Source organism: Camarhynchus parvulus, chromosome 29 (assembly GCF_901933205.1).
Source record: "Camarhynchus parvulus chromosome 29, STF_HiC, whole genome shotgun sequence".
NCBI classification, from domain to species: Eukaryota; Metazoa; Chordata; class Aves; order Passeriformes; family Thraupidae; genus Camarhynchus; species Camarhynchus parvulus.
The window spans coordinates 1,442,639-1,467,371 of NC_044599.1; the positions used below are offsets into that span (position 1 = coordinate 1,442,639).

Sequence of the window (24,733 nt, forward strand, 5' to 3'; positions counted from 1 at the left end):
CCGGCCCCGTGACCGGTTTATAGCCGTGGTTATCAGGGAATTGCGACACAGGGACAGGGACTGGGCACTCCCTGAGGCCAGGGAGGCTCGAGCCCCCCAGCAGACCCACACACACCCAAGGAGGGCAAAAGTCACTTTTATTTATTTAGGCCTTGTCTAGATTTAAAAAGTTTTAAGAAAAAAAAACCAAAAAACGAAACCCTGACGGCTGAAAAAAAAGGGAGGGAATTTGGGGTACACGGTGACACCAGGGGGAAGGTGGAGAAACTGGGTGCTGGTGCAGCTTTTAAAAACAGCATCAAAACCTGCAGAAGGAAATCTGCAGAAACCCCAGAAAACCTGTAGAAACCCAAGAAAAAACTGCAGAAAAGCTGCAGAAATCCAATAAAATCTGCAAAAAGCCCAGGAAACAGCACAAGGCCTGGGCACAGGGAAGCCTCTCAGTCCTCCTCCTCTTCCTCTTCCAGGCAGCGGATGCGCTTCCTCCTCCCCCGGGGCTGTGGATCCTCCTCTTCCTCATCCTCCTCAGAGTGAGGAGCTGGGGGGGGTGGCTCAGTGCCTGCGGATGGAGGGAGAGGGGAGAGGCCTGAGCCCCCAAGGGATGTGGCAAAGGGGACCCAGCAGTGCCCGCTCAGCCCCCAGGAGCGAGCAGAGGGGCTGAACCCACCTGAGCTCCCACCATCCTCATCCTCGCCGGCGAGCTCCCGGCGCCTCTTGGTGCGCGGCTGCACCGGGCTGGGGACAGGGACGGGGACAGGCTCCTCACTGCAGGGGTTGGCACAGCTCAGGGAGAACGCAGGGGGCTCAATCCCCTCCCCAGGCAGGGAGAAGACCCCTCCCCAAAAAAACCAGGACCCCACAAGCTGAGAAGGGAACTCAGCTCTCACCTCTCCGAGTCTGATCCCAGCCCTGCCATCAGCGGCTCTGCAGAGGGGCGCAAGGGAAGGGGCTCAGAGCCAGCCCAAAATCTGGGGGTCCCACACCCCCAACCCCACCCCTCACCTGCAGCCCCATCCTGGGGGCACCTGGGTGGCTCTGGAAGGTCCTGGGGGGACCCTGGGGGGTCACAGTGGGTGATGGAGGCAGCCGCACGCCGGAGCTGCTGCGGGGTGAGGGCGGCCGGGATGCGCCAGAAGGATTCCTGGGGGAGAGGGGGACATTGCAGGGCTCTGTAGCCACGATATTTTCTGAAAAACCCTTTGCCAGGATTGTCCCTCCTAAGGTGTAGCCACGATATTTTCTGAGAAGTCCCTTTGCTTGCCAGGATTTTTCTGCTGAGAAGCTGAGAGGCTTCAGAAACAAAATGTAAATAATTATCTGCTGCTGTGGAATGCAACAGGTGCATCTTTGATTGGTCTCATGTGGTTGTTTGTAATTAATGGCCAATCACAGTCTGGCTGTCTCAGACTCTCTGAGAGTCACAAGATTTTATTATTTTCTCTTTCTATTTTATTATTATTTATTATTTTAATAATAATAATTTTATTATTATTATTATTTATCCTTTCTATTCCTTGCTAGCCTTCTGATGAAATCCTTTCTTCTATTCTTTCAGTATAGTTTTAACACATCTTTTTCTTTTAATATCATATATATCATCAAATAAATCAATCAGCCTTCTTAAACATGGAGTCAAGATTCTCATCTCTTCCCTTGTTGGGGTTGCCTGCAAACTTCCGCAGGGATGGGATGGGGACGGGATGGGGACAGGGATGGGGACGGGGATGGGGACAAGGGGATGGGGACAGGGGATGGGGACAAGGGGATGGGGACAAGGGGATGGGGACAAGGGGATGGGGATAAGGGGATGGGGATAAGGGGATGGGGACAAAGGGATGGGGACAAGGGGATGGGGACAAGGGGATGGGGACAAGGGGATGGGGACAGGGATGGGGACAAAGGGATGGGGACAAGGGGATGGGGACAAGGGGATGGGGACAAGGGGATGGGGACAGGGATGGGGACAAGGGGATGGGGACAGGGATGGGGACAGGGATGGGGACAAGGGGATGGGGACAGGGGTGCAGGGGGACAGGGGTCCGTGGGGACAGGGACCTCACCTGCTCGCTGGCGGGTGGCCGCAGCCCCAGCTGCCTCAGAAGGTTCCGGAAGCGCCGGTCCTCCATGGCATCCTCGTTCTCCTCCGTGAGCGGCACCAGCGGCACCGGGTGGGACACACCTGGGGTGGGACGGCACCATCAGGGGGACCCCGACCCCACAACCCCCCCAGCCGACCCCTACCCCGCTCACCGTCCTCCTCGCGGTCCCCTGCTGCCCTCCGCAGGCAGTTCTGCAGCCACCGCAGGGGCCCGGCCAGCCCTGGGGACAGCAGGAGGTGACAAAGGATCCAGCAGGACCCACCCCCCCGCCAAACCCAGCCTGGGGGGCTCTGGAGCCCCTCACCCACCTTCCCGATGCAGGTGCAGCGCCAGGTCCTGCCCAGCCCCTTCCTCAGGCACCCAGTGCTCCTCCATGAGGCCTTCATCATCCTCATCCTCCTCTTCCTCCTCCTCGCTGTCCTCATCCTCTCCTGAACTGTCTTGGGCTGGCATGGCCGGGACACCTGGGGCAGCCTGTGGGGGCCAGCAGGGTTTGGGTGTCCCCAGGGTGGGACAGGTCACATTTGGGTGTCCCCTGGGTGGGACAGGATCCCCAGGGCACAGCCCAGCACCCTCCAGCCCCCAGGGTGGGACAGGCCATGTTTGGGTGCCCCCAGAATGGGGACAGACTGTGTTTGGGTGCCCCCAGGGTGGGGCCAGGCCACGTTTGGATCCCCCCAGGATGGGACAGCGCCCCCAGGGCACAGCCCAGCACCCTCCAGCCCCCCATACCTGCCCAGGGCCGCGGCCTTGGCTCTTCCTCCTGCGTTTCTTGTACAGCTCCTTGCGTTCAGCCACCAGCCCCAGCCCCAGCAGCTTCTCCACCACCCGAGCCCGCGAGCGCCGCGCCGTCAGGCGCTTCATGATGTTCCCCAGGACGTCTGTGGGGAGCAGGGTCAGGGTGGGGAGGCCACAGGGGGATTTCTGGGATCTTCCCCCCCGTGTCCAGCTCACCATCCGAGCCCCGGAACTCCTCGAAGAGCCGCGTCAGCTCCTCCTCCTGCTCCTGCGTCCACAGCACGATGCGGGTGCCTTTCCTGGGGGGTGGGAAACAGCTGTGGGTCCCTGCCCTGCCCCCGGGGGTCCCTGCTCCATCCCCGGGGGTCCCTGACCCACCTCTCCCTCGGGAAGTCCTTGGCACTGCTGGCCAGCCCCATCCTCACCAGCTGCTTCACCACCTGCCTCCGCGTCCGCCCGGGCGCGGGGAGATGGGCCAGGATGGCAGCGATGATGTCCCCACCTGTGGGACAGCAGGGATGAAGGGACAGAGCCCCTGCCACCCCTCAGGGGTCCCACTGAGACCCCAGAGACCCCCAGTACCTTCCATCTCCTTGTATTTCCAGTACAGCTCCCGCAGCTCCTGCTCCTCCTGAGGGGTCCAGGGGGGCACCCGGCTCCGGGTGGTCCTGGGGAGGGGGAGAAGGGAGTGAGGGGAGGGGAGGGGGAGAGCAGCCCCCTCCTGTCGCAGACATCTTTCATGAAAAATCCTTTCCTTAGGATTTTTCCTCCTGAGAAGCCGAGAGGCCTCAGGAACAAAATGTAAACATTGATTATCTGCTGCTGTGGAATGCAACAGGTGGATCTGTGACTGGCCCATGTTGGATGTTTGTGATTAATGGCCAATCACAGCCCCGCTAGCTTGGACCCAGAGCCCAAGCCACAAGCCTTTGTTATCATTCTTTTTTATTCTATTCTTAGCTAGCCTTCTGATGAGAACCTTTTCTTCTATTTAGTATAGTTTTAATATAATATATATAATAAAATAATAAATCAAGCCTTCTGAAACATGGAGTCAGATCCTCGTCTCTTCCCTCACCCAAGCACCCTGTGAACACGGTCACACCCTCCCTGCCCCACTCACCCCTCTCCCTCCTGCAGGGAGCTGTAGCCCTTGGTCATCTCACAGACGATGGCTGGGCTCTTCCAGAAGAGCAGCTCCACAAAGGCTTTCTTGTTGGTGGCCGCCAGCGCAAAGAACTTGCCCAGGATGAACTTGGCCAAGGTCACCAGCTCCTGGGGACAGCAGGAGGGAGAGAGGCTGCAGGGACAGAGCAGGGCTGGGAGATTCTGGGGACTGAGAGGGGCAGGGACAGAGCAGGGCTGGGAGATTCTGGGGACTCAGTAGGGCTGGGAGATTCTGGGGACAGAGCAAAGATTGGGAGATTCTGGGGACAGAGCAGGGCTGGGAGATTTTGGGGATTGAGTGGGCCAGGGGGCTGCAGGGACAGAGCAAGGACTGGGAGATGCTGGGACTGAGTGGGGCTGGGGGCTGCAGGGACTGAGTGGGATTGGGAGATTTTGGGGACTGAGTGGGGCTGGGGGCTGCAGGGACAGACCCTCCCGGGCTGGGGGCTGCAGGGACAGACCCCTCCCGTACGGGGGGCTCAGGGCCCTGTCTGACCTGAGCAGGGCTGGGGGCTGCAGGGACAGAACAGGGCTGGGGGCTGCAGAGACAGACCCTCCCGGGCTGGGGGCTGCAGGGACTGAGTGGGATTGGGAGATTCTGGGGACTGAGTGGGGCTGGGGGCTGCAGGGACAGACCCTCCCGGGCTGGGGGCTGCAGGGACTGAGTGGGATTGGGAGATTTTGGGGACAGAACAGGGCTGGGGGCTGCAGGGACAGAACAGGGCTGGGGGCTACAGGGACTGAGTGGGATTGGGATATTCTGGGGACAGAACAGGGCTGGGGGCTGCAGGGACAGACCCTCCCGGGCGGGGGGCTCAGGGCCCTGTCTGACCTGGTGCGCAGCAGCCGCGGGGTCGCTGAGCAGGCGGTGGAAGAGGGCGAAGAGGGAGAGCTGGAAGAGCAGGGGCTCCATGCGCAGGTCGCGGGCCAGGCGGTGCAGCAGCCGCGCGGCGCAGTGGTTGGTGCGGGCGCTGTTCCTGGCGTAGCCCCGCAGCAGCAGCACCAGCGCCCGCACCACGGGGGCACAGGCAAACCTGCCCAGCGGTGCTGTCAGTGCGGCCGCCCCGCAGCGGGACCCCACAGCCCTCCCCAAACCATTCGTGTGGGAATCCACAAAATCAGAGGGTTTTGGGGAAAGCTGCAAAAGGCAGGCCTCAGATACAGCAGAACTGTGAGTAGAGCTAAAGCAGCCGCCATGAGATTGGTCAGCAGAAAAATTATTTAAACTGTAGAAAGGCAAGGGCAAATAGAACAATGGCCTGTGTATTAACGCTTGTCTGAATAGCTCTCTAAGCTGCAGAAAGTTTATCTAGCAAGATATTAGGAAGGTTAAAGCTTAGTAATGGAGCTCTGTGCGTTGTGTTTTAAGGCTCACAAGTGAGTATTGTATTTGAAATAAGCAAGCATTGTTTTAACCAAAGGTACCTGTGCTTACAGTGAATAGATAGAACTACTGTCAATGTGCTTTTGCTTTGTGTGATTGGTTTAGAAGCTTATAAAGTAAGTTGTAACATTAAGTTTTCCAGCCTGCTGCCCGGATTGTGAGCTGCTGGCATCTTCCCATTGTCATAATCATGTAATGAGACTGATGCTGAAAAATAAACAGCTCGAGGCACTTTCCACAGCAGCCCCGTCCCGTTCGCCTCTGTAAATAGCCCCCCTTGCTGGCATCAATTCTCACCGCTTCAGGTAGTCGAGGAAGTTGAATTCCTTCTCTGACACCTGCACAGTTTGCTCTTCCTCTTCCTCATCCTCCTCTTCTTCTTCCTCTGGCTCTTCAGGCTCGGTGGGTGTGTGCCCTGTGGTGGGATGCGCCGCAGACATCTTTTATGAAAAATCCTTTCCTTAGGATTTTTCCTCCTGAGAAGCCGAGAGGCCTCAGGAACAAAATGTAAACAATGATAATCTGCTGCTGTGGAATGCAACAGGTGGATCTGTGATTGGCCCATGTTGGATGTTTGTGATTAATGGCCAATCACAGCCCAGATGGCTCGGACAGAGAGCCCGAGCCACAAACCTTTGTTATCATTCTTTTTTATTCTATTCTTAGCTAGCCTTCTGATGAAATCCTTTCTCCTATTCTTTTAGTATAGTTTTAATGTAATATATATGATAAAATAATAAATCAAGCCTCATGAAACATGGAGTCAGATCCTCGTCTCTCCGCTCACCCTCAGAGCCCTGTGAACACGGTCACAGCGATGTGCTGAGGGTCTGCAGTGCCCCATCCCAAAGTTTTCCCCCTTCCCAGGGTCACAGGTGGGGACTTGCTGGAACTCAGCACATCCCTCTGGGTGTCCAGAGTTGCCAGGACCCTGTCAGGGGGCTCAGAGACCCTGGCACACAGCCCAGAGCACCTGTGGGTTTGATTATGACCCGTGGAGCAAATTACCAGCTTTGTGTGAAGACCTGAAAGCCACAGAAGTTTAACTAGCGTAATAATAAAGTTATCACTAGGTGAAAAAGTAGATTTGGGGGTTTTTAGAATAGGGGTTTTGGGGACAAGATGAATGGACTTGGGTGTGTCCAGCCTTTCTTCTTCTTCTTCTCTACCTCCATCTTCTGCTGTGATGGTGGCACTTCTGGATTGGTTTAGAGTAGAAACTCACTTTAACATAGGTGAGAGGTATTGGAAAGTAATTGTAAACATGTTATGTTTGTTAAAATTGTTAAACATGTTTGTTAAAATTGTTAAACATGCTACATGTAGTTTTTAGTACGAAGAGATAACACCCCAGCGTGCCTGGAATTGTCCTGCTGGACCTCGTCAGGGCAGGAGAAACATTTTTATAGATAAGATATAATAAACGGAGACTTTTCACATATCTCAGGGCTGCAATAAACTGCGACCTCCCGAGAGGGACTCACTGGGCAGGGGAGCGACGAGGATCTCCCGCAGCAGCCGGGTCTCCTCAGGCGGCCCCACATCCGCGGATCCAAACACGTCCCCTTCAGGCCAGACCTCCCTGGGGACAGCAAGGACAGGCTGGCACTGTGTGCCCACACCCCAGGGACGAGATGGGCACCACGGTGCTGGTACCTGTGTTTTGTGGAGATAAACAAAACTCCGCAACTTTTGTGGAAGTTGTAAAGCTGGTATGGTTATTACGGCGCTGGACGCATGTGGGAATCGTTCTTTTAAAATGACATGCGTACTTCTGGGAACTTCAGGTCCTTTTTTATCTCCTTCTCAAATACATATGCATACAATTTCATGATAGGTTCATACATATTCATTTTTACGAATTTTGCGTGACATTTGCTGCTAGTTCTTTTTTATCAGAAAGAATTCTTAGGTCAGGTTGAATTCTTAGGTCAGGTTGAATTCTTAGGTCAGCAGGTTGACCTGCTCTCACAGCAGTCTCTGTCTCTCTCTATTACTTTCTGTCTCTCCCCTCCTTATCTTTGTCCTTCACTGAAGCAGCTTCTCTGAGCTCAGGCTTTTGTGGTCAGACTACACAGCAAGCTACATACTTAAAGACGTACATTCCACTTAAATCAAGATGGATTTCTACGCTGGAAAACTTCTGCTCTGCCTCACCTGGCCGAGCGCAGCAGCTGCAGGGCCTGGGGCACGCGGGAATCCCGCAGGCACTCCTGGATCCTCAGCAGAGCCTCCGCCCGCTGCTCCTCCACCGGCGTCTCCGAGGCGGCGTCGAAGGGCACCACGTCCTCGGGGAGGGGCACCTCGCCCTGTGTACGGGAAGAGAATACAGGTAAATACAGGTAGTATAGAAAGTCATCTTAGCCCCTAAAGAGTTGCAGCCGAGCCAGTTACTGAAGATTAGGAGCAGGCCTGATGTTAACAGTAGCCAGTAAGAAGAGTGTTATAAAAGAGTGGGTTGGTTGGTTGAGGGGAACTGGAGTCAGTTGGCTGCAGTGAGGATGAGGAAGAGTCAGTGCCTAGAGGAGCTGCCGACAAGAAACATCAAGGAGGTACGAAACTCTAGTAATGTGGAACCCTTGCAATGCAATGGCAATAGAAACTCCTGCAGTATAATGACAACCAATGGTGACCCCGACGTGATTTGGGAGAGATGACCCTGTGGATTTGGGATTAAACTATATAACCCCGTGGATTTGGGATGGCCCCGTGGATTTGGGACTAAACTATATAACCCCATGGATTTGGGATGACCCCGTGGATTTGGGATGACCCCGTGGATTTGGGATTAAACTATATAACCCCGTGGATTTGGGATGGCCCCGTGGATTTGGGACTAAACTATATAACCCCATGGATTTGGGATGACCCCGTGGATTTGGGATGACCCCGTGGATTTGGGATTAAACTATATAACCCCGTGGATTTGGGATGGCCCGTGGATTTGGGACTAAACTATATAACCCCATGGATTTGGGATGACCCCGTGGATTTGGGATGACCCCGTGGATTTGGGACTAAACTATATAACCCCATGGATTTGGGATGACCCCGTGGATTTGGGCTAAACTATATAACCCCATGGATTTGGGATGACCCCGTGGATTTGGGACTAAACTATATAACCCCATGGATTTGGGATGACCCCGTGGATTTGGGACTAAACTATACAACCCCATGGATTCAGGGAAACAGGATTCAACTATATAACCCCGTGGATTCGGGGAAAAGGACTTGAACACTAAACTATTGGTAAAATATATCAATTGCAGCTATTAATGTTTGTTAAATACCAGTATAAAAGATTTTGAAGATAAATGAGCTTTTCTCGTAAATTGAGAAAAGCTGCAAAACTGAACTAGCATTTAGAACTATATATTTGAAACATTTAGAAATATATATTTGAAACATTTAGAGATACATATTTGAAATGTAATATGCAGTTTGAACATTTATATAAAAAATGGAACAAGGAAGAGTCAGTGCCTAGAGGAGATGCCTACAAGAAACACCAAGGAGGTACGAAACTCTAGCAACATGGAACCCTTGCAATGTAATGGCAATAGAAACTCCTGCAGTATAATGACAGCAGCCCTGGGGCAGGACAGGGTTATGCTGAGCCCCACCAGCACCCCCACAACTCCCCGTGGGGCCGAACCCTTCCCTGGTACCTCCAGGCAGGCCTGGACCTGCGGGGCCAATCCTTCCCAGAGCTGCTCCAGCTCCACGGCGCTGGACTCGGCAGGGACTGCAGGCACATGAGGCTTCTTCTTCTTCTTCCTCCTCACACGTTTGCTCTGGGGGGCCAAGGATGGGGTCAGGAGGGGCTGCCCGACCCCCCCAGGGACCCCCAAGGCAGGGCAGCTATGTCTCTTGTCTCTCTGGGAGCCTATAAAGTGTTGCCCCTACAATGCACCTATGAAATCTACTTGTTGCTTTTAAATTAATTTTTAAAGCCATATTCATTTTACAGTGCACTCTCTCCCTTAATGTTTATATGCCCAGCCTATTCTATCTGAATGCATGAATAAAACACCTGTAGGAATTATTCCTGAAATCTTCATAAAGGTTAGAAGTTTTAGAAGACATAATCAGATGTGTTCCTGACATAATTGCATTCCACAGCAGCAGATAATCATTGATTATCAGCTGCTGTGGAATGCAACAGGTGGATCTGTGATTGGTCTCACGTGGTTGTTTTTAATTAATGGCCAATCACAGTCTGGCTGTCTTGGACTCGCTGGTCAGTCACAAGATTTTATTATCATTCCATTCCTATTCTATTCCTTCAAGCCTTCTGATGAGAATCCTTTCTTCTATTCTTGTAGTATAGTTGACATATTTTAATATATGATACATCGTATTAATATAATTATGATATATTTAATATAATGTATATAATAAAATAATAAATCAGCTTTTCTGAAACATGGAGTCAAGATTCTCATCTCTTCTTTCTCATCTCTTCTATTCTTTTAGTATAGTTTTAATATAATATATATGATATATCTTTAATATAATATATATTATATTTATATATTTATTATATATATTTGACATAATATATAATATATAAAAATAATAGATCAGCCTTTCTGAAACATGGAGTCAAGATTCTCTTCTCGTCTCTTCTATTCTTTTAGTATAGTTTTAATATAATATATATTATATATATACTTAATACTATAAAATATATATATTTAATATTATATATTATATTTTTATTATATATTAAATATAAATATATAAATAAATAAAAATTATATATATATTAAAAAAAACAAATCAGCCTTTCTGAAACACAGAGTCAGATTCTCGTCTCTTCCCACATCGGGGCTGCCTGCAAAATTCCATGTACTTAAATCTAACAAATGAAAACTCATCTCGGGCTGGTGCCAAGCATCACATCCCGACCCACCTGCACCACGAGGTTGGCACGGCTGCGGCAGAAGCGCTCCAGCATGCGCAGGAAGAGGTGAGCTGTCTCCACCAGGTCCCTGAGGAAGCTGCGAGGCTGCTTGGTCTCGTCGAACTTGCGGAAGAGGGTGAGGAAGAGCTCCCGGTATTCCATCAGGTAGAAGATGTTGCCTGGTGATAAAGGTGGCAGTGGGAAGGGGTGGCTCACAGATACCCCAGGTGCTGGAGCGTGGTTTTTATTTGGTGTGTTTATTGTTTGATTTGTGGTTTGGTAGTCCTTTTGGGTTTTTTCTCCCCGTTTCTAGAGTGACACAGACCTGCCTTTGCTATTTAATTGAGCCAAGGCACCGGTTTATCTGCTTGTTACTTACCACCTTTGTTATTTAATTGAGCCAAGGCATCGGTTTATCTGTTTGTTACTTACCTACTTCCCTTCCAAGTTTCAAACCCCTTCCCCTCACATCCAGTTGTTTACCCCTCCTGTCCCAACCAGTTCTCCTCCCTTGTGTTCCACCCCCAGTTCTCCTGATCAGCTGAACGTTGGTTGTATCCTCCCTTGAGACCTGCCCCCCTTTATAAGCTGTTGTTTGCCCCCAGTTTGAGGCCTGGGACCCCAGACTCGAGGAGTTTAACATCAAACAAAGTAACTTAGCGCCACCCCAGGTCTGTGCTGTGGCCCTTTTGTTCCGCCCTGCGCCTCCACTGGTAGCTGGGATTCTGCAGAGCCTGAGAGAGGGGGGGCTGCTGTCCCAGGGATGGACAGAAGGACAGAAGGACTCACTCTTGATGACCTGGCTGCTGTCCCGCACCGCCTGCTCCGGGCAGCGATCCATCTCCTGCAGGGTCCTCAGCAGCTCCTGGTACGCCTTCAGGGCCAGGTGCATCCTGGGCACGGCAGGGAGGGGGGGGTCACAGGTGCCATGGGGGTTCCCAGGTAGTTGGGGGGGTCCCAAGCACTCCCAGAGTCCCAAATGCCCAAGGGGGTCTCAGGCAACACAAAGAATCCCCGGTGCCCAGGTGTTCCTGGGTTCCCAGGGTGTTCCAAGCACCAGGGAGGTCACCAGGGGGCTCCCAAGCGTCCAAGGGGTCCCAAGCACCAGGGGATCCCAAAAAGTTGAGGGTAGAGACACCAAGGGGTGTCCCAGGTGCCCTGGGGTCTCACAGGTGTCCAAGGGGTCCCAGGCACTGAGGGTATCTCAGGTACTGTGGGGGTCCCAGGCGCCCAGAAGGTCCCAGACACCATGAGGAGTCTCAAGGAGAATCTCAGGTACTGTGATTCACCACCACAGGGTCTCCCAGGTACTGTGGGGGTCCCAAGTGCCCAAAAGGTCCCCAACACCATGAGGAGTCCCAAGGAGAATCTCAGATACTGGAAATGTCCAAGGGGTCCCAGGCACTGGGGATATCCCCGATGCCCAGAAGGTCCCAGACACCATGAGGAGTCTCAGGTGCTCAAGGAGAACCCCAGGTACAGGAATTCACCACCAAAGGATGTCCCAGCTTCCCTGGGGGCTCCCAGATGCTCACCTACGGGCCCAGGTTGTTGCCTCCTTCTTGTCCATCAGCGCCATCTCATAGTAGGTGGTGAGGTTCTGCTCGATGAAGTGGAAGGCTCGGACCCCCACGGTCTCGGACACCAGCTCGGGCCGGAAGCCGTGGAGCCGGTTGAAGGCCATGAAGAAGGCGGTGGCCCACAGGTAATAGGTCTCATCGTGCTGCTGAGCCTTCTCCCTCACCAACTGGTCCTGGGGGCAACCAGGGGGGGTTCAGCAGAGATCCCACAGCCTGGAGAGGGGATCCCAGCCCTCCCAGCCGTGAAGAAGGCGATGGCCCACAGGTAATAGGTCTCATCACGCTGCTGAGCCTTCTCCCTCACCAACTGGTCCTGGGGGCAACCAGGGGGTCTCAGTGGGGGTCCCACAGGCTGGAGAGGGGATCCTGACCCTCCAAACCCTCACCTTGACCAGCAGCATCAGGCGGTTGTAGCAGTCCTGCAGGAAGTCCTGGCAGAAGCGGCGCAGGAAGAGCCGCACGTTGCGGGCAGAGCGGCGGCAGGGCTCGGCCTCGGGGGCAGGCTGCCGGCGCCGGGGCAGCCGCCGCGGCTCCTTGCCCAGGTCGTGGGTGTAGCTCTTCAGCTGCACATGGGATGGAGTGGTCAGATTTATCCCTGTGGCCCTTGTCTCTGTGGCACCCACTATGTCACTGCCCTGGAGCCCCACACCGCATTCCCGTTCCTGCAACTCCACCACATCCCCTGGTTCTGTGCTCCACATCCCATCTTCCAATCCTGTGTCCCACCTATGTTCTTGTCCCTGTGCCCACCACCCACATTCCCACCTCAATGACCTCTGCCATATTCCTGTCCCTGTGCCCCCCAGTCACATTCCCATCTCAATGACCTCTGCTTCATGCCCATCCCTGTGCCACCCACCATGTACCTGGCTCCATGTCCCCACCCCAACAGCCCCCTCTGCATCCCTGTCCCTGTGCCCCTCCCACATTTCCATCTCAATGACCTCTGCCACCTTCCTGTCCCTGTGCCCCCCACCACATTCCTGCACCCTGTGCCACATTCCACACACACCCCTGTCCCTGTACCCCCTGCCACATCCCCAGCCCCGTGCCCCCCACCACATTCCTGCACCCTGTGCCACATCCCCAGTGCCACATCCCACACCCATCCCTGTCCCCGTGTCCCCAGCCCTGTCCCCTTGCCCCACACTCACATTGTGCAGCCCCTTGTGGAACACCACATCCCTGTCCCCGATGGACTTCATGCCCTGCAGGACGTAGGAGCCACCAAAACGAGAATGCCTGGGCAGGAGACAGGGGTTGAATGATGCCATCCCCACTTTGGGGGTCCCATCCCTACCACAGGGGGTGCCCCCTCCTCACCTGGACGTGCGCTGCAGCGCCCGGGTTCTCTTCTCTGCCAGCTCTCTCTGCCTCAAGCTCTGCAGCTCCCGCATGTCCTCCCCATGCTCAGCCCCTGCTGTCCCCTGTCCCAGCGCCGCCAGCTCCTCCGGGCTCTGCCAGCAGCTCTGTCAGCACCCTGGTGGCTCTGCCACCCTGCCCTGCCACCCCTGGCCCAGCTCACCTGGTCCCGGAACATGAGGGAGATGATCTCCAGGACGTGCAGAGCCCACTGCTGCTCCACCTGGGCGCTGGCCAGGAATTTGAGCAGGTCGTCCATCCCGCTGATGTGCAGAGCCCACAGCACCCGGTCGTGCACGCTGGCATCACCATCCACGCCCTGCTGGGGATGGTGGAGGGGGTGGCTGTCAGAACTCAGGACATCCCTAGGGATATCCAGAGTTGGGGGGCTCGGAGACCCTGGCACACAGCCCAGAGCACCTGCGCATTTGATCTTGACCCCTGGAGCAAATGACGAGCTTTGTATGAGGACCTAAAAGTCACAGAAGTTTAAATAGTATAATAATAAAATTATCACAGGGTGAAAATGGAGATTTTAGGATTTTTGGAATGGGGGTTTTGGGGACAAGACGGAGGAATTTGGCTGTGTCCAGCCTTTCTTCTTCTTTTTCTTGGCCTCCATCTTCTGCTGTGGTGTTGGCACTTTGGGATTGGTTTAGAATAGAAATGCACTCTCTAACATAGGTGATAGGTGTCGGGAAGTAATTGTAAATATGTTATATGAAGTTTGTAGTATAAAAAGTGAAAATGTAGATTTTAGGATTTTTGGTATGGGGGTTATGGAGACAAGATGGAGGAACTTGGCCGTGTCCAGCCTTTCTTCTTCTACTTCTTGGTCTCCATTTTCTGCTGTGGTGTTGGCACTTTGGGATTGGTTTAGAATAGAAGTGCACTGTCTAACATAGATGATAGGTATTGGGAATTAAGTGTAAATATGTTATATGTAGTTTATAGTATAAAAAGACAACACCGTCCTGAGGGTGGTCAGAGTGCCTGTGGCTGCCTTGCTGAGCAGACCTCAGCTGGGCAGAAAGAAACTTTCATAGATAAGAATTAATAAACAACTTCAAGACTGAAAACTGAAGAGTCCAGACTCGTTCTTCAGGCCAAAACAGAGACATCCTACACATTCGGGGCAGCAATTAACAACCATCAACCCGAGAGGTGTGAGGGTCCCCACGGAGCCCCTGAGGCTGTCAGGGAGGCAGGGAAGGGCCCCTGTCCTGGTACCTGTTCCTCCGTGGGGTCGGGGGGCACGTGCAGCACGTTGCGCACCAGCAGCAGGATCCTCTCGATCAGCAGCGTGTCCTCCTCCTGCCGCTGCTCCCAGTCCTGGGGGGACACGGCTGTCAGGGCCCCACACAGCCCCCCGGGGGTCCCTGGCAGGGAAGGACCCCACAACCCTGCAGGACAGACCCCACAACCCCCAGGGACCCCCAATAGGGACAGACGGACAGACCCCACAGCCCTGCAGGAGGGACAGACCCCACAGCCCCTGAGGGACCCCCAATAGGGACAGATGCTGAGGGACCCCCAGCAGGAACAGACCCTGGAGCCCCCTGGTAATTCCAAGACCCTGCAGCCCCCACAGGACCCCCCAGCAGGGACAGACCCCACAAACCCTGACAGACCCCAGCAGGGACAGCCCCCCAAGCCCCCCAAGGGGACTCACCAGCTGCAGGAGGTTGTAGAGCTTCTCACTGAGCACCACAAACACCTTCTCATTGGCAAAAGCCTGCAGAGACCCCAGGTGAGCAAGGGAAGGTGGGCAAAGCCCCCTGCCCATGGCACGTTTCTGGACAAACTCACCTCCTTGTAGGCCTGCAGGTAGGACAGCACCTGGAGAAAGTGGTGGCGGGAGGTGGCATCAGCTGGCACCTTCCCAAAGCACAGCAGGGCCGGCTGCGTCAGGTTCACCATCAACCTGCGAGGGAGTGGAGGGCTGTGAGAGAGCCCTGCCCACCAAGGGGCCGCCACAGAGGCACCCCCGACCCCAACCCTGCCCTTCGATACCTGATGACAGCATCAAAGAGCACCTTCTCCTGGGGGTACTGCACCAGGATGGGCAGGAGGTCGTTCTGCAGGATTTGGGCTGCCCCCAGCTGCTGCCGCACATCCCGGCTCTCATCCTCATGGCGCAGGTACCGGATCAGGTCCTTGACGCTCTCTGGGGACACGGGGGGCTGTCAATCCCCGCCGTTCCCGGTTTCCCCCCCCCGTCCCGGTGCCCACCTACCCAGGCAGTCGGGCTCCCGGTGGTACACGTCGCCCTCCAGGTAGCCCAGGGCGCTGCAGGTGGCCAGGAGCTCGCAGTTCATCATGTACCAGTCCATGCAGCGCGGGGCTGCGCACCGGGTCGGTACCGGGGGCCACCTGCGGGCCACCGTCAGCACCGGGGACCCCCGGTGCTCCCACCCGTTCTGGGCTCCCCCGGTACAAACCCATCTGCCGACCCCGGGGCACTCTCCGGTCCCAGTTTCCCCAACACTGATGAACCTCCCTGGTCCCGCTCGGTACCGGAGCCCACTGATCCCACAGCAACCCCCAGGCTCCGGTACCACCTCGATCCCAGCGCACCTCCCGTTCCGGTCCACCCCAATACCGGCGCATCCCGCAGCCCCGGCGCACCCCAAGCCCGGTTCCTCTGATTCCATATCATCCCCCCGGTTTGGATTCCCCCCAGTCACGGACTAAACCCCGGTCCCAGTCGGTCCCGGTGCCTTCTCGGTCCCGGAGCATTCCTGACACCCCCGCCCTCCCGCCCGATCCCAGATCTCAACCCCCATTTTTCCCCGGACCCCCCTGATCCCGGAGCGCCCGCCGATCCCGGAACACCCTCCAGAGCCCGGAGCACCCGGTTCCCCCGATCCCGTATCACGTCCCCCTCCGCTCCCGAAACACCCCCCCGGTTTCGGTGACCCCGGATCACCCCCAATCCCCGCTCCCGGGCGGTCCCGGGACACTCCACGCCCCCGGACCCCCTGGGCGCCCCGATGCCGGTCCCCCCCATCCCGCTCACCGCCGCCCCGTCCCCGCCGCCCTCACGGCCGCGCTCCCGGTCCCGGCGCGGGGGCGGCGTTACACAACTGCCCCAGTTCCCGCGGGCCGAGGCCCCGCCCCGCTCGCACCCTTCAAGCGGCAATTCCCCTCGAGTAGCCCGGTGGCCCCTCTGATGCCCCCCATCTCCGCACACCCCCTCGGCCCACCACGGGCACAAACTGGCGGCTCGGTGCCTCGGGGAGCCCCCAATCCCTCTGCCCTCGTCCCCCGACCCGCGGCTCTGAGGAATGGAAGAGGCGAGGGGCTCATTGCGGGGAACGGACGCTGTGGCGGTGTTGCCCTTTTAAGAACGGCGCTGGCTGGGCGGGGCCTGCCCGGGGCGCGGGAACGGGCGGCCCCTCCCGCCACCCGCCGGGCGGGTTCCGGTGTCCCCACCCCATCCTCGTTCCCTCCCGGTTCCCGGTGCCGGGCACGGCCGCGAGCGGTTACCAAAATAAAAGAGCAGGTTTAATTCACCGAACACAGAAGTCCCGCCGCGGCGGGGCGGGGCGGCCCCGGCCCGGTACGGGCGGTCCCGGGCAGCCCGGTTGGCCGGTTCCCGGCAGCAGCGGGGCCCCGCCGCCGCCCGCCCGCCGCGCCGCGCCGCACACACACGCACCACACGCACCGCGGCGGCCCCGTCACAGCAAAGCAGCGGCGGGCGCGGGGCCGCGCCCCGGCCGGGCCCCGTTACAGCCCCCTGCGTCTTCAGCTCCAGCGGCTCTGCCGGCGGCTCGGGCGGCGGCTCGGCCGCGGCGGCGGTGACGGCGGTGACGGCGGTGGGGGCGGGCGGCTCTCCCTTGAAGGCGGCCAGGCGCTCGGCCAGGCTGCGCGGCCGCGGGCACAGCGCGAACTCGTAGAGCACCGCGCCCAGCGCCGCACCCAGCAGCGGGCCCGCCCAGTACACCTGCGGGGGGGCGGCGTGGGCACCGGGACCGGGAGACCCCCGGCTCCCCGCCCTCCGGGGAGGACACGGTACCCACCCCGCTGATACCCGGGCGCCGGCCCGTTCGGGGCCACCCGTGTCCCGGTGAGCGGGGGACGGCCGCGTGTCCCCTGCCCGGGATGTCCCCGGTGGGCAGGACGCGTGTCCCGCTCCCCGGGATGTCGCGGGGGTACCCAGCACCCTGGGGTGCTGCTGTCACCGTAGCGACACCGGCAGCCACCCGCCTTCAGCGGGGACACAGCGGCTGGGGCAGGACAAGCGGGGAGGGCCTGGGGGGGCCCGGGGTGGGTTTGGGGGTCTCCGTCCCCCCCCACTTACCCAGTGGTTGGCGAAGTTGCGGGTGATGACGGCGGGGGCGAAGGAGCGAGCGGGGTTCATGCTGGCGCCCGTGTAGTGGATCTGTGAGCGGATTGGACAGTGGGGGGCTGCACAGCTGCCCCCCAACCCCTTCCCAGCCCCCGGGCTCCCAGCACGGCCGCCCTTACCCCGAAGAGGTGGCCGAGGGCGAGGGAGAAGCCGACGGGCACGGCGGCCATGGCCGGGCGCCCGTCGTGGCGGTCGTCGAAGCTGGCGAAGACGCAGAGGACGAACTGGGCGGTCAGGAGCAGCTCCACCACCGTGCCCTGGCCCGGGCCCACGCCGGGGTGCAGCTGCATGGGGAGGGGGCTCAGCACCCCGAAGAGTTGCTCCCCATTTCCCCCCCAGCACCCCAAATCCTCCCTCGTTATCTTCCCACACCCCAAAATTCCACTGTACCACAAACCCCTCCTCATCCCCAAATTGCTCTGGGATGCCCAGCCCCCATTGCTGTCCCACATCAATCCAAACCCCAAAACATCTTGTGGACCCCCAAATCCACCCTCAAACACCTCTGAACCCCAGAACACCCATTACAGTCCCATACCACCTCCCGGATGCCCCAATTCCCCCAAAACTACCTCTTGGACACCCCCTAATTCCTCCAAAACACCTCCTGGACCCCCCAGTTCCCTCAAACCACCTCCTGGACCCCCCCAATTTCCCCAAACGTCTCTGAACCCCTCATCCCCCCATTTCAGCCCCATGGTACCCCAGATCTCAAACAACCCCCGAACTCCCCCCAATCCTTCCAAATCCCCATTACAATCCCAAAGCATCTCAGACCCCCAAACACCTCCTGGAGCCCCCAAACCCTCATTACAGCCCCCAAAGTACCTCAGACCCCCCAAGCGCTTCCTAGAGCCCCCCAAACCCTCACTACAGCCCCCACCCCACCATCCCCCAGCCCCGCAGACACCCCCAGCCCCCCAATCCCGCCCCGTGCTCACCGCGCTGAGGCCGAGGGTGCCACGGACGGGGCCGGGGGTCACCCCATAGAGCACCCCGGCTCCGGCCAGCATTCCCAGCACCTGGGCCAGCAGGTAACCCAGGGCACGGGGCAGGGAGAGCTGCGAGGCCATCAGGAAGGCCAGCGTGATGGCCGGGTTGACGTGACCCCCGCTGACATTGCCCAACGCCTGCACCAGGGTGGTCTGGGCCAGCCCGAAGGCCAAGGCGGCCCCCACAACGCTGGGGGGGCCCGGGGCCCAGCGCAGGGAGGCCCCCAGCCCCAGCAGGGCATAGAGGAGGCTGCCCAGGAACTCGGCCAGGACGGCCCTCCAGAAGGCGGACGAGCGCAGCTCCCGCATGGCCTGGCCCCGCTGCCGCCCTCCACGGCCCCGCTCCCCTCCCCGGGGGCCGCCCGCTCGCACCTTTATAAGGCCCCCCCGGGCCGGCCCCGGGGGTGGGATCCCACCTCCGCCACCCCCACCGTTAACCGATTCGCTGCCCGGGGCACGGCACAGGTGACACGCGGCGAGGGAGCCCCCAGAGCCCCTCGGGCATCCCCCCAATAGTGGGGACCCCTCCCCCACATCTGCGCCACCCCCATCCCTGGGATTTTTTTGGGGAGGGGTGGGGGGGGCTGTGACCCATTGATGCCCTCCGTGGGGTTTAGGGGACCCCCTTGCTGGGGGCCAGCGCTGACACACCTCCCACCCCCCGCCCCCCCCCCAAATGTTTTGGGGACACTTTGGGGCAACCCCCGCCCGGGAGGGGCGCTGGGTGGGGGCAGCGGGGTGGGGGCTGCGGGGTGTCCCCCCCCTCCCCGGTGCTGTTGTCTGCGGGAGGGTTTATTCAGGCCGGCTTAGCGGGCGCTGAGTCCCCGGCCGGGGGATTAAAGCCCGGCCCGGCCATTGGCGCCCGGCGGAATCTGCCGGGGCTGCAGAGGCCGCCACAAAGGGCTTTGCTGCGCTCAGCGCCCCGGCACGGGACGGGGCTGACGGGGGGTCCCGGCCCCCGCCCTCACCGGGGGGCCCGCGGGGAGGGTGAACCTGCCCGCAGCCCCGCCCGCAGCCCCCCGGTGTCGCGGTGCCGTGGTCGAGACCCCCTCCCCGGTCCCCTCACAGCATCGCTCCGCACCCACCTGTGACCCCAACACACCTTTAATCCCCCCCACCCACGCGGATAAAAGGGGAGGGGGCACGGAGCCGCCCACCCTGTGGGTGCCCCACGGATCCGGTGTCAGGGGGTGGAGGCTCGGGGGGCTGCGGTGGAATTGGGGGGCTCAGGCAGTGTCCTGCTCGGCCGGGGGGGCTGGGGGGCAGTGGGCCACCGAGGACGGGGACAGGCTGGGGGTCTCCACCAGAGCCACGTCCCGGCAGGCGAGGCAGGCGCTGAGCTTCTCCCGGGAGGCTCCGGGAGCCAGGATGAACTCGTAGGAGAGCCCGGCCAGCACCGCGCCCAGCACCGGGCCCAGCCAGTACACCTGGAGGGGGACAGAGAGCTGGGGTGTCCCAGGGATGGGGGGACACCTGGGGGTGGGGGGGACACGGGACCCCACCCCAGGGATGGGGACGGAGCAGAGGAACCTGCCCCAGGGGAAGGGGGGTCACTTGTTTTGGGGTAGGGGGACTGGGGAGGGGGCCCATCCCGAGGGGATTGAGCCTGTCCCAAGCATGGCAATAGGGGGGACACAGCGGTCCTGTGATGGTGACACCATGAGGAACCTTGGGGACACCATGAGGACCCAAGTTGGGGACACAGCTGGTGCTGACCTGTCCCAGGGGGACGAAGGGAAGGGAAGGGAAGGGAAGGGAAGGGAAGGGAAGGGAAGGGAAGGGAAGGGAAGGGAAGGGAAGGGAAGGAAGGAAGGGAAGGAAGGGAAGGGAAGGGAAGGGAAGGAAGGGAAGGGAAGGGAAGGGAAGGGAAGGGAAGGGAAGGGAAGGGAAGGGAAGGGAAGGGAAGGGAAGGGAAGGGAAGGGAAGACCAGGAATGGCCATCCTGGGGTGGGGATGGGACCACAGCGATCACACCCTGCAGCTGGAGACCTCCCCCTTATTTGAGGATCTGGGGGAGCCCCAGGGTGCCCCCAACTCACCCAATGATCGTCCCAGAGCCCGGTGACGATGGCCGGCCCCAGCGAGCGCGCGGGGTTCATGCTGCCCCCCGAGAACGGCCCCTGTGGGTGACACGGGGGGTCAGGGGCCGGTGCGGTGGGGACCCCCTGGGCGGGTGGGACACGGGGGGGTCCTTACTGCAGCCAGGGCACCGGCGGCCACAGCGCTGCCCAGGGCCAGCCCAGCCTGCGGGGCTGCGTGTTCAGAGGTGGCAAAGGCGGCCAGCGCCACCTGGAAGGTGGCAAAGGTCTCCCACGCCAGCGCTGTCCCCGCTGTCCCCACCGCGCTCACCTGCAGGAGGGAGGGACACCTGTGCAACGTGTCCAGTGCCAGGGGATGGGGACAGGGATGGGGACACTCACCCTGGTGACGAGGCCGGTGTCGTCCTGCAGCGCTGCACGGGCAGCAGCAGAGGCCAGCGTGGCCCCCGTGCACTGGGCCAGGAGCCCCGCGGCGCCGCGCAGGGCGCTCAGCTTGCGGGTGCACAGCAGGGCCAGCGTCAATGCGGGGTTGGCTTGGGGACCCCCGAGGGTGCAGAGGAGCCCCCCGGCCACCAACCCCCCGGCCAGGGCTGGTGCCAGTAGTCCCGGGGATGCTGAAGCCCCCAGGACCACCCCCACGAAGATGAGGGTGGCCAGCAGCTCTGTCAGCACCCCCCGCCAGAAGCGGCCGCTGCGCAGCTCCTGGGGGGACAGCGGGGCCGGGGGTCACCCCATGGGCACTGCCAGGAGGGGGTGGCACAGAGGGGGGATGGCATGGGGGCAGGGGGCTTTGGGGATGGGGTATTTTGGGGGGGGGTGCCCAAGGATGGAGGGTCTCAGGGATAGGCTGTCATGGCAACAGGATGTCCCAGATATTGGGTAATTTCGTGAGGGGAGTGAGGGGACCCCCCAACACCTGGGTACCACAGTGGGGGTTCCCTCGGTGATGGGGTGCCCCAGTTTTTGGGATGGGGTACCTCAAAGATGGGGTATCTTGGGGATGGGAGCCCTCAGCACCTGGGTACCACAGTGGGGGGATCCCTCGGTGGTGGGTACCCTGGTGATGGGGTGCCCTGGCAATGGAGTGCCCCAGTTTTTGGGATGGGGTACCTCAGAGATGGGGCACCTTGGGGATGGGGTACCTGGGCACCGAAGTGGGGGGTACCGGGGCAAAGGGGTGCCATGGCAACAGGATGCCCCAGTTTTTGGGTACCCACAAGGATGGAGTACCTGGGGGATGGATGGGACCCCTCAGTCCCTGGGCACTGTGGTGAGAGGATGCCCTGGCAATGGGGTCACAGGGATGAAGGTGGGGACAGCAGCCACGACAGGGCCAGGCGTCACTGAGGGGCACACAGGGAAGGGACTCTGGGGCTGTGGTTTTGGGGAGGGGGCTGGGGGGTCAGGGCCGCTCGCAGGGTCTTACCTCGATGGCCATGGTGCAGCTGTGGGAGAGGGGAGTGCAGAGCACTCCCGGGGGGGGCACCTCCCGCCCCCTGGCACTGCCACCCCTGGCACTGTCCCTGTCACCCCCCTGTTCTCCTGTCACCCCCTTGGCACAGGGCAGCCCTGAGGTGCTGAGGGTGGGGCAGGATTTTGGGAGGGGGTTCTTGGAGCATCCCTGGGTGCCATGGCAATCCCCGGGACCCTTTGGGGTGTTGCCAGGACGACCAGAGATGAAAGGACACGGGATGAAAGGCTGGGGGGGATGGGGGGGTCACACATCTGGGATGAGAGTGGGGATAGGGCTGTCCCTGGGAGGGTTGGACACCTGGGATGAGCACAGGGACCCTCAGGGAGGGGCTGAGGGGGGCACAGGGGACAGGGTGACACCCCTGGGATGAGCACAGGGTCCTGAGGGGCCAAGGGGGTCACAGGGGACAGGGTGACACCCCTGGGACGAGCACAGGGACACAGGGCTGTGCCCTGGCAGGGGGACCAGGATGGGTCACACACCTGGGGCAAGAACTGGGGACAGGGGTGTCCTGGGAGGTGTCACACACCTGCCACAAACCAGGGGACAGGGGTGTCCCTGAGAGTGTCACACACCTGCCACAATTCAGGGACAGGGGTGTTCCAAGGGGGTCACACACCCAGAACGAGCCCCGGGCCGGGTCTGACCCCACCGTGGGAGGGATCTGGGGCCGGAGGGGGGGCCCAGCCCCGGTGCCCCCCCCGGGCCGTGGCTCTGCCGGCTCAGCAGCGGCCCCGCACGTGGGGTGAGTCAGCGGGCGAAGCCCTGGCTCAGCACGGGGGGGCCCCGGCGCTGCTGAGCCCGGCAAAGCCAGAACAATCCGCGGCCACAAAGGGCTGGGACAGCGCTGGGACACGCGGGGGGACACCGGGGGGACAGCCCTGGGGTGGGGGTTATAGGAGGGAAATATGGGGGGGACACCGGGGGGACAGCCCTGGGGGGGCAGGGGAGGTTTATAGGAGGGGAATATGTGGGGGACACACAGGGGGACAGCGGGGGGACAGTCCCAGAGGGGGTGTCTAGGGGGAACATGGGGGGATGTGTGGGGCACACACAGGGGGATATGAGGGGGACAATGGGGAGATGTGGGGGGTGAACAACTGGGGGGCATGTGGGGAACACCCTGTGGGGACAATTTGGGGACACTGTGGTGGCACATGTGGCCAGTCATGTGGGGGACACACAGAGGGGAGATTTGGAGGGACACCGAGCGGGACAAGGGGAGAAATGGAGGAGGTGCCCCCAAGACCCCCCCATCTTGTCTTGTAGACCCCCCCAGGCGCCCTATGCCTCCCCAGTCGTCCTGCCCTACAGAACCTCCCGCTGCCCCACAAGCCCACCTAGTACTCCCAGACCTGTTCTACAGCTCAGGTGCCCCCAAAATGCCCCACAGAGCCCCTCAATGGTGTCCTATGACGCCCCCCAATCCTGCCCATAGACCCCCTCAGGTGCCCCCAGTGCCCCCTTCTGCCTCACAGGCTCCCCCAAGGTGCCCCCAGCACCCCCAGTCCTACCCGATAGACCCCAACATACCCAACCTGCCCCAAAGACCCCCCTCAGGATCCCCTTCAGACACTCAAGTACCCCCAGGATGACCCAGAGACCACCTAGGTGCCTCCAGAATCCTCCCACCATACTCTACACAAACCCCTGAGCCCCTCAATCCTGCCCTGCAGACCCCCAGAGCCCGCTGGAAACCCCAATCTCGCCCCACAGACCCCTCAGGTGCCCCCCAGACCCCTCAGGTGCCCCCCTAAATTCCGCCTTTCCCCACTCCAAGATGGCGGCCCCCATTGTCGCCTCAGAAATGGGCGTGACCAGACACAGTCACGTGACGGAGGAAAGGCGCCAATATGGCGGCGGGCGGGGTGTGGTGTCCAACCACGTGACCAGCCTTCCAAAATGGCCGCGCCCACGGTGAAGGCGGGGAGGCGGGGCCAAGGGGTAATGGCGGCGGTGGGCGTGGCTTCACTTAAAGGGACCGCGCCGTACCGGGGTGGGAGCGGGGGTCGGTGACGTCCCCCTGGGGGAGGGGATCGGGGGGAGGTTCGTGAGAGCGACCCCCACCTCCCAGTTGAGGGAGAGGAGGGGTGCGGGATCCCCCCCGCCGTGTCCCCCGGTGTCCCCGGTGTCCCCCCGGTGTCCCGGGCGGTCTGGGGGGGGGTCTAATTTGTGGGGGAAGGGGGGGTTGGTGGCTGTCATGGGGCTGACGGGGGTCACTGGGGGTGACACCGGGGGGCGGCTAGGGGCAGCACCGGGGGGTGACGGGGAACACCGGGGGAACACGGGCAGGACCGGGGGGGACACCGGGGCAGGACGGGCAGGAACAGGGCGGGGGTGACGGGTGGCACCGGGGGTGACACAGGGGGAGAACGGGCAGAACCGGGTGATGACACCGGGGAATGACACCGGGGGCTGACGGAAGGCACCGGGAGAGAACGGGGCAGCACCGGGGGGCCGACACCAGGGGGTGACCGGAGGTGATACCGGAGCGGAACGGGCAGCACCGGGGGGGGCACGGACAAGACCAGGGGGTGACGAGGAACACCGGAGGAGCACGGGCAGCACCGGGGGGGTGACACCGGGGGGTAACGGGCAAGACCGGCGGTGACACCGGGGCAGGACGGGAGGCACCGGG

The 24,733-nt window shown here is 60.0% G+C and overlaps 3 protein-coding genes across 6 annotated transcripts; all 3 read right to left on the reverse strand.

Annotated features, from left to right (window-relative positions):
• Positions 1-130: 130 nt before the first annotated feature.
• On the reverse strand, positions 131-16,799 carry TIMELESS (timeless circadian regulator). Of its 4 annotated transcripts, none has more exons than XM_030967158.1 (30): positions 16,756-16,799; positions 15,476-15,612; positions 15,253-15,406; positions 15,049-15,163; positions 14,912-14,974; positions 14,470-14,571; positions 13,403-13,561; positions 13,201-13,334; positions 13,032-13,119; positions 12,264-12,440; positions 11,833-12,050; positions 11,087-11,190; positions 10,307-10,476; positions 9,060-9,185; positions 7,546-7,697; positions 6,873-6,970; positions 5,686-5,803; positions 4,837-5,038; positions 3,961-4,112; positions 3,420-3,505; positions 3,216-3,339; positions 3,054-3,136; positions 2,832-2,980; positions 2,408-2,573; positions 2,251-2,319; positions 2,061-2,179; positions 1,003-1,141; positions 888-924; positions 668-765; positions 131-559 (listed from the first exon to the last, which is right to left on the reverse strand). In XM_030967158.1, exons 2-30 carry the CDS (start codon positions 15,570-15,572, stop codon positions 441-443), a joined length of 3,618 nt encoding a protein of 1,205 aa, XP_030823018.1. In that variant the 5' UTR covers positions 15,573-15,612; positions 16,756-16,799; the 3' UTR covers positions 131-440. The 4 variants fall into 4 exon arrangements, with proteins under 4 accessions (XP_030823018.1, XP_030823020.1, XP_030823017.1 ...); XM_030967160.1 differs by lacking the exon at positions 16,756-16,799 and adding an exon at positions 16,259-16,312 and having other exon boundaries at positions 13,403-13,558; XM_030967157.1 differs by lacking the exon at positions 16,756-16,799 and adding an exon at positions 16,259-16,312.
• On the reverse strand, positions 15,923-18,891 carry LOC115914475 (lens fiber major intrinsic protein-like). The gene is made up of 5 exons (XM_030967001.1): positions 18,532-18,891; positions 17,710-17,874; positions 17,543-17,623; positions 16,729-17,185; positions 15,923-16,368 (listed from the first exon to the last, which is right to left on the reverse strand). The coding sequence occupies exons 1-5, from the start codon at positions 18,889-18,891 to the stop codon at positions 15,923-15,925; spliced, it is 1,509 nt and encodes a 502-aa protein (XP_030822861.1).
• A 917-nt stretch (positions 18,892-19,808) lies between these two features.
• Positions 19,809-22,145, reverse strand: LOC115914476 (aquaporin-2-like). Its single transcript, XM_030967002.1, has 5 exons — positions 22,048-22,145; positions 21,003-21,323; positions 20,779-20,931; positions 20,622-20,702; positions 19,809-20,009 (listed from the first exon to the last, which is right to left on the reverse strand). Exons 1-5 carry the CDS (start codon positions 22,057-22,059, stop codon positions 19,809-19,811), a joined length of 768 nt encoding a protein of 255 aa, XP_030822862.1. The 5' UTR covers positions 22,060-22,145.
• Between the last annotated feature and the right edge of the window lie 2,588 nt (positions 22,146-24,733).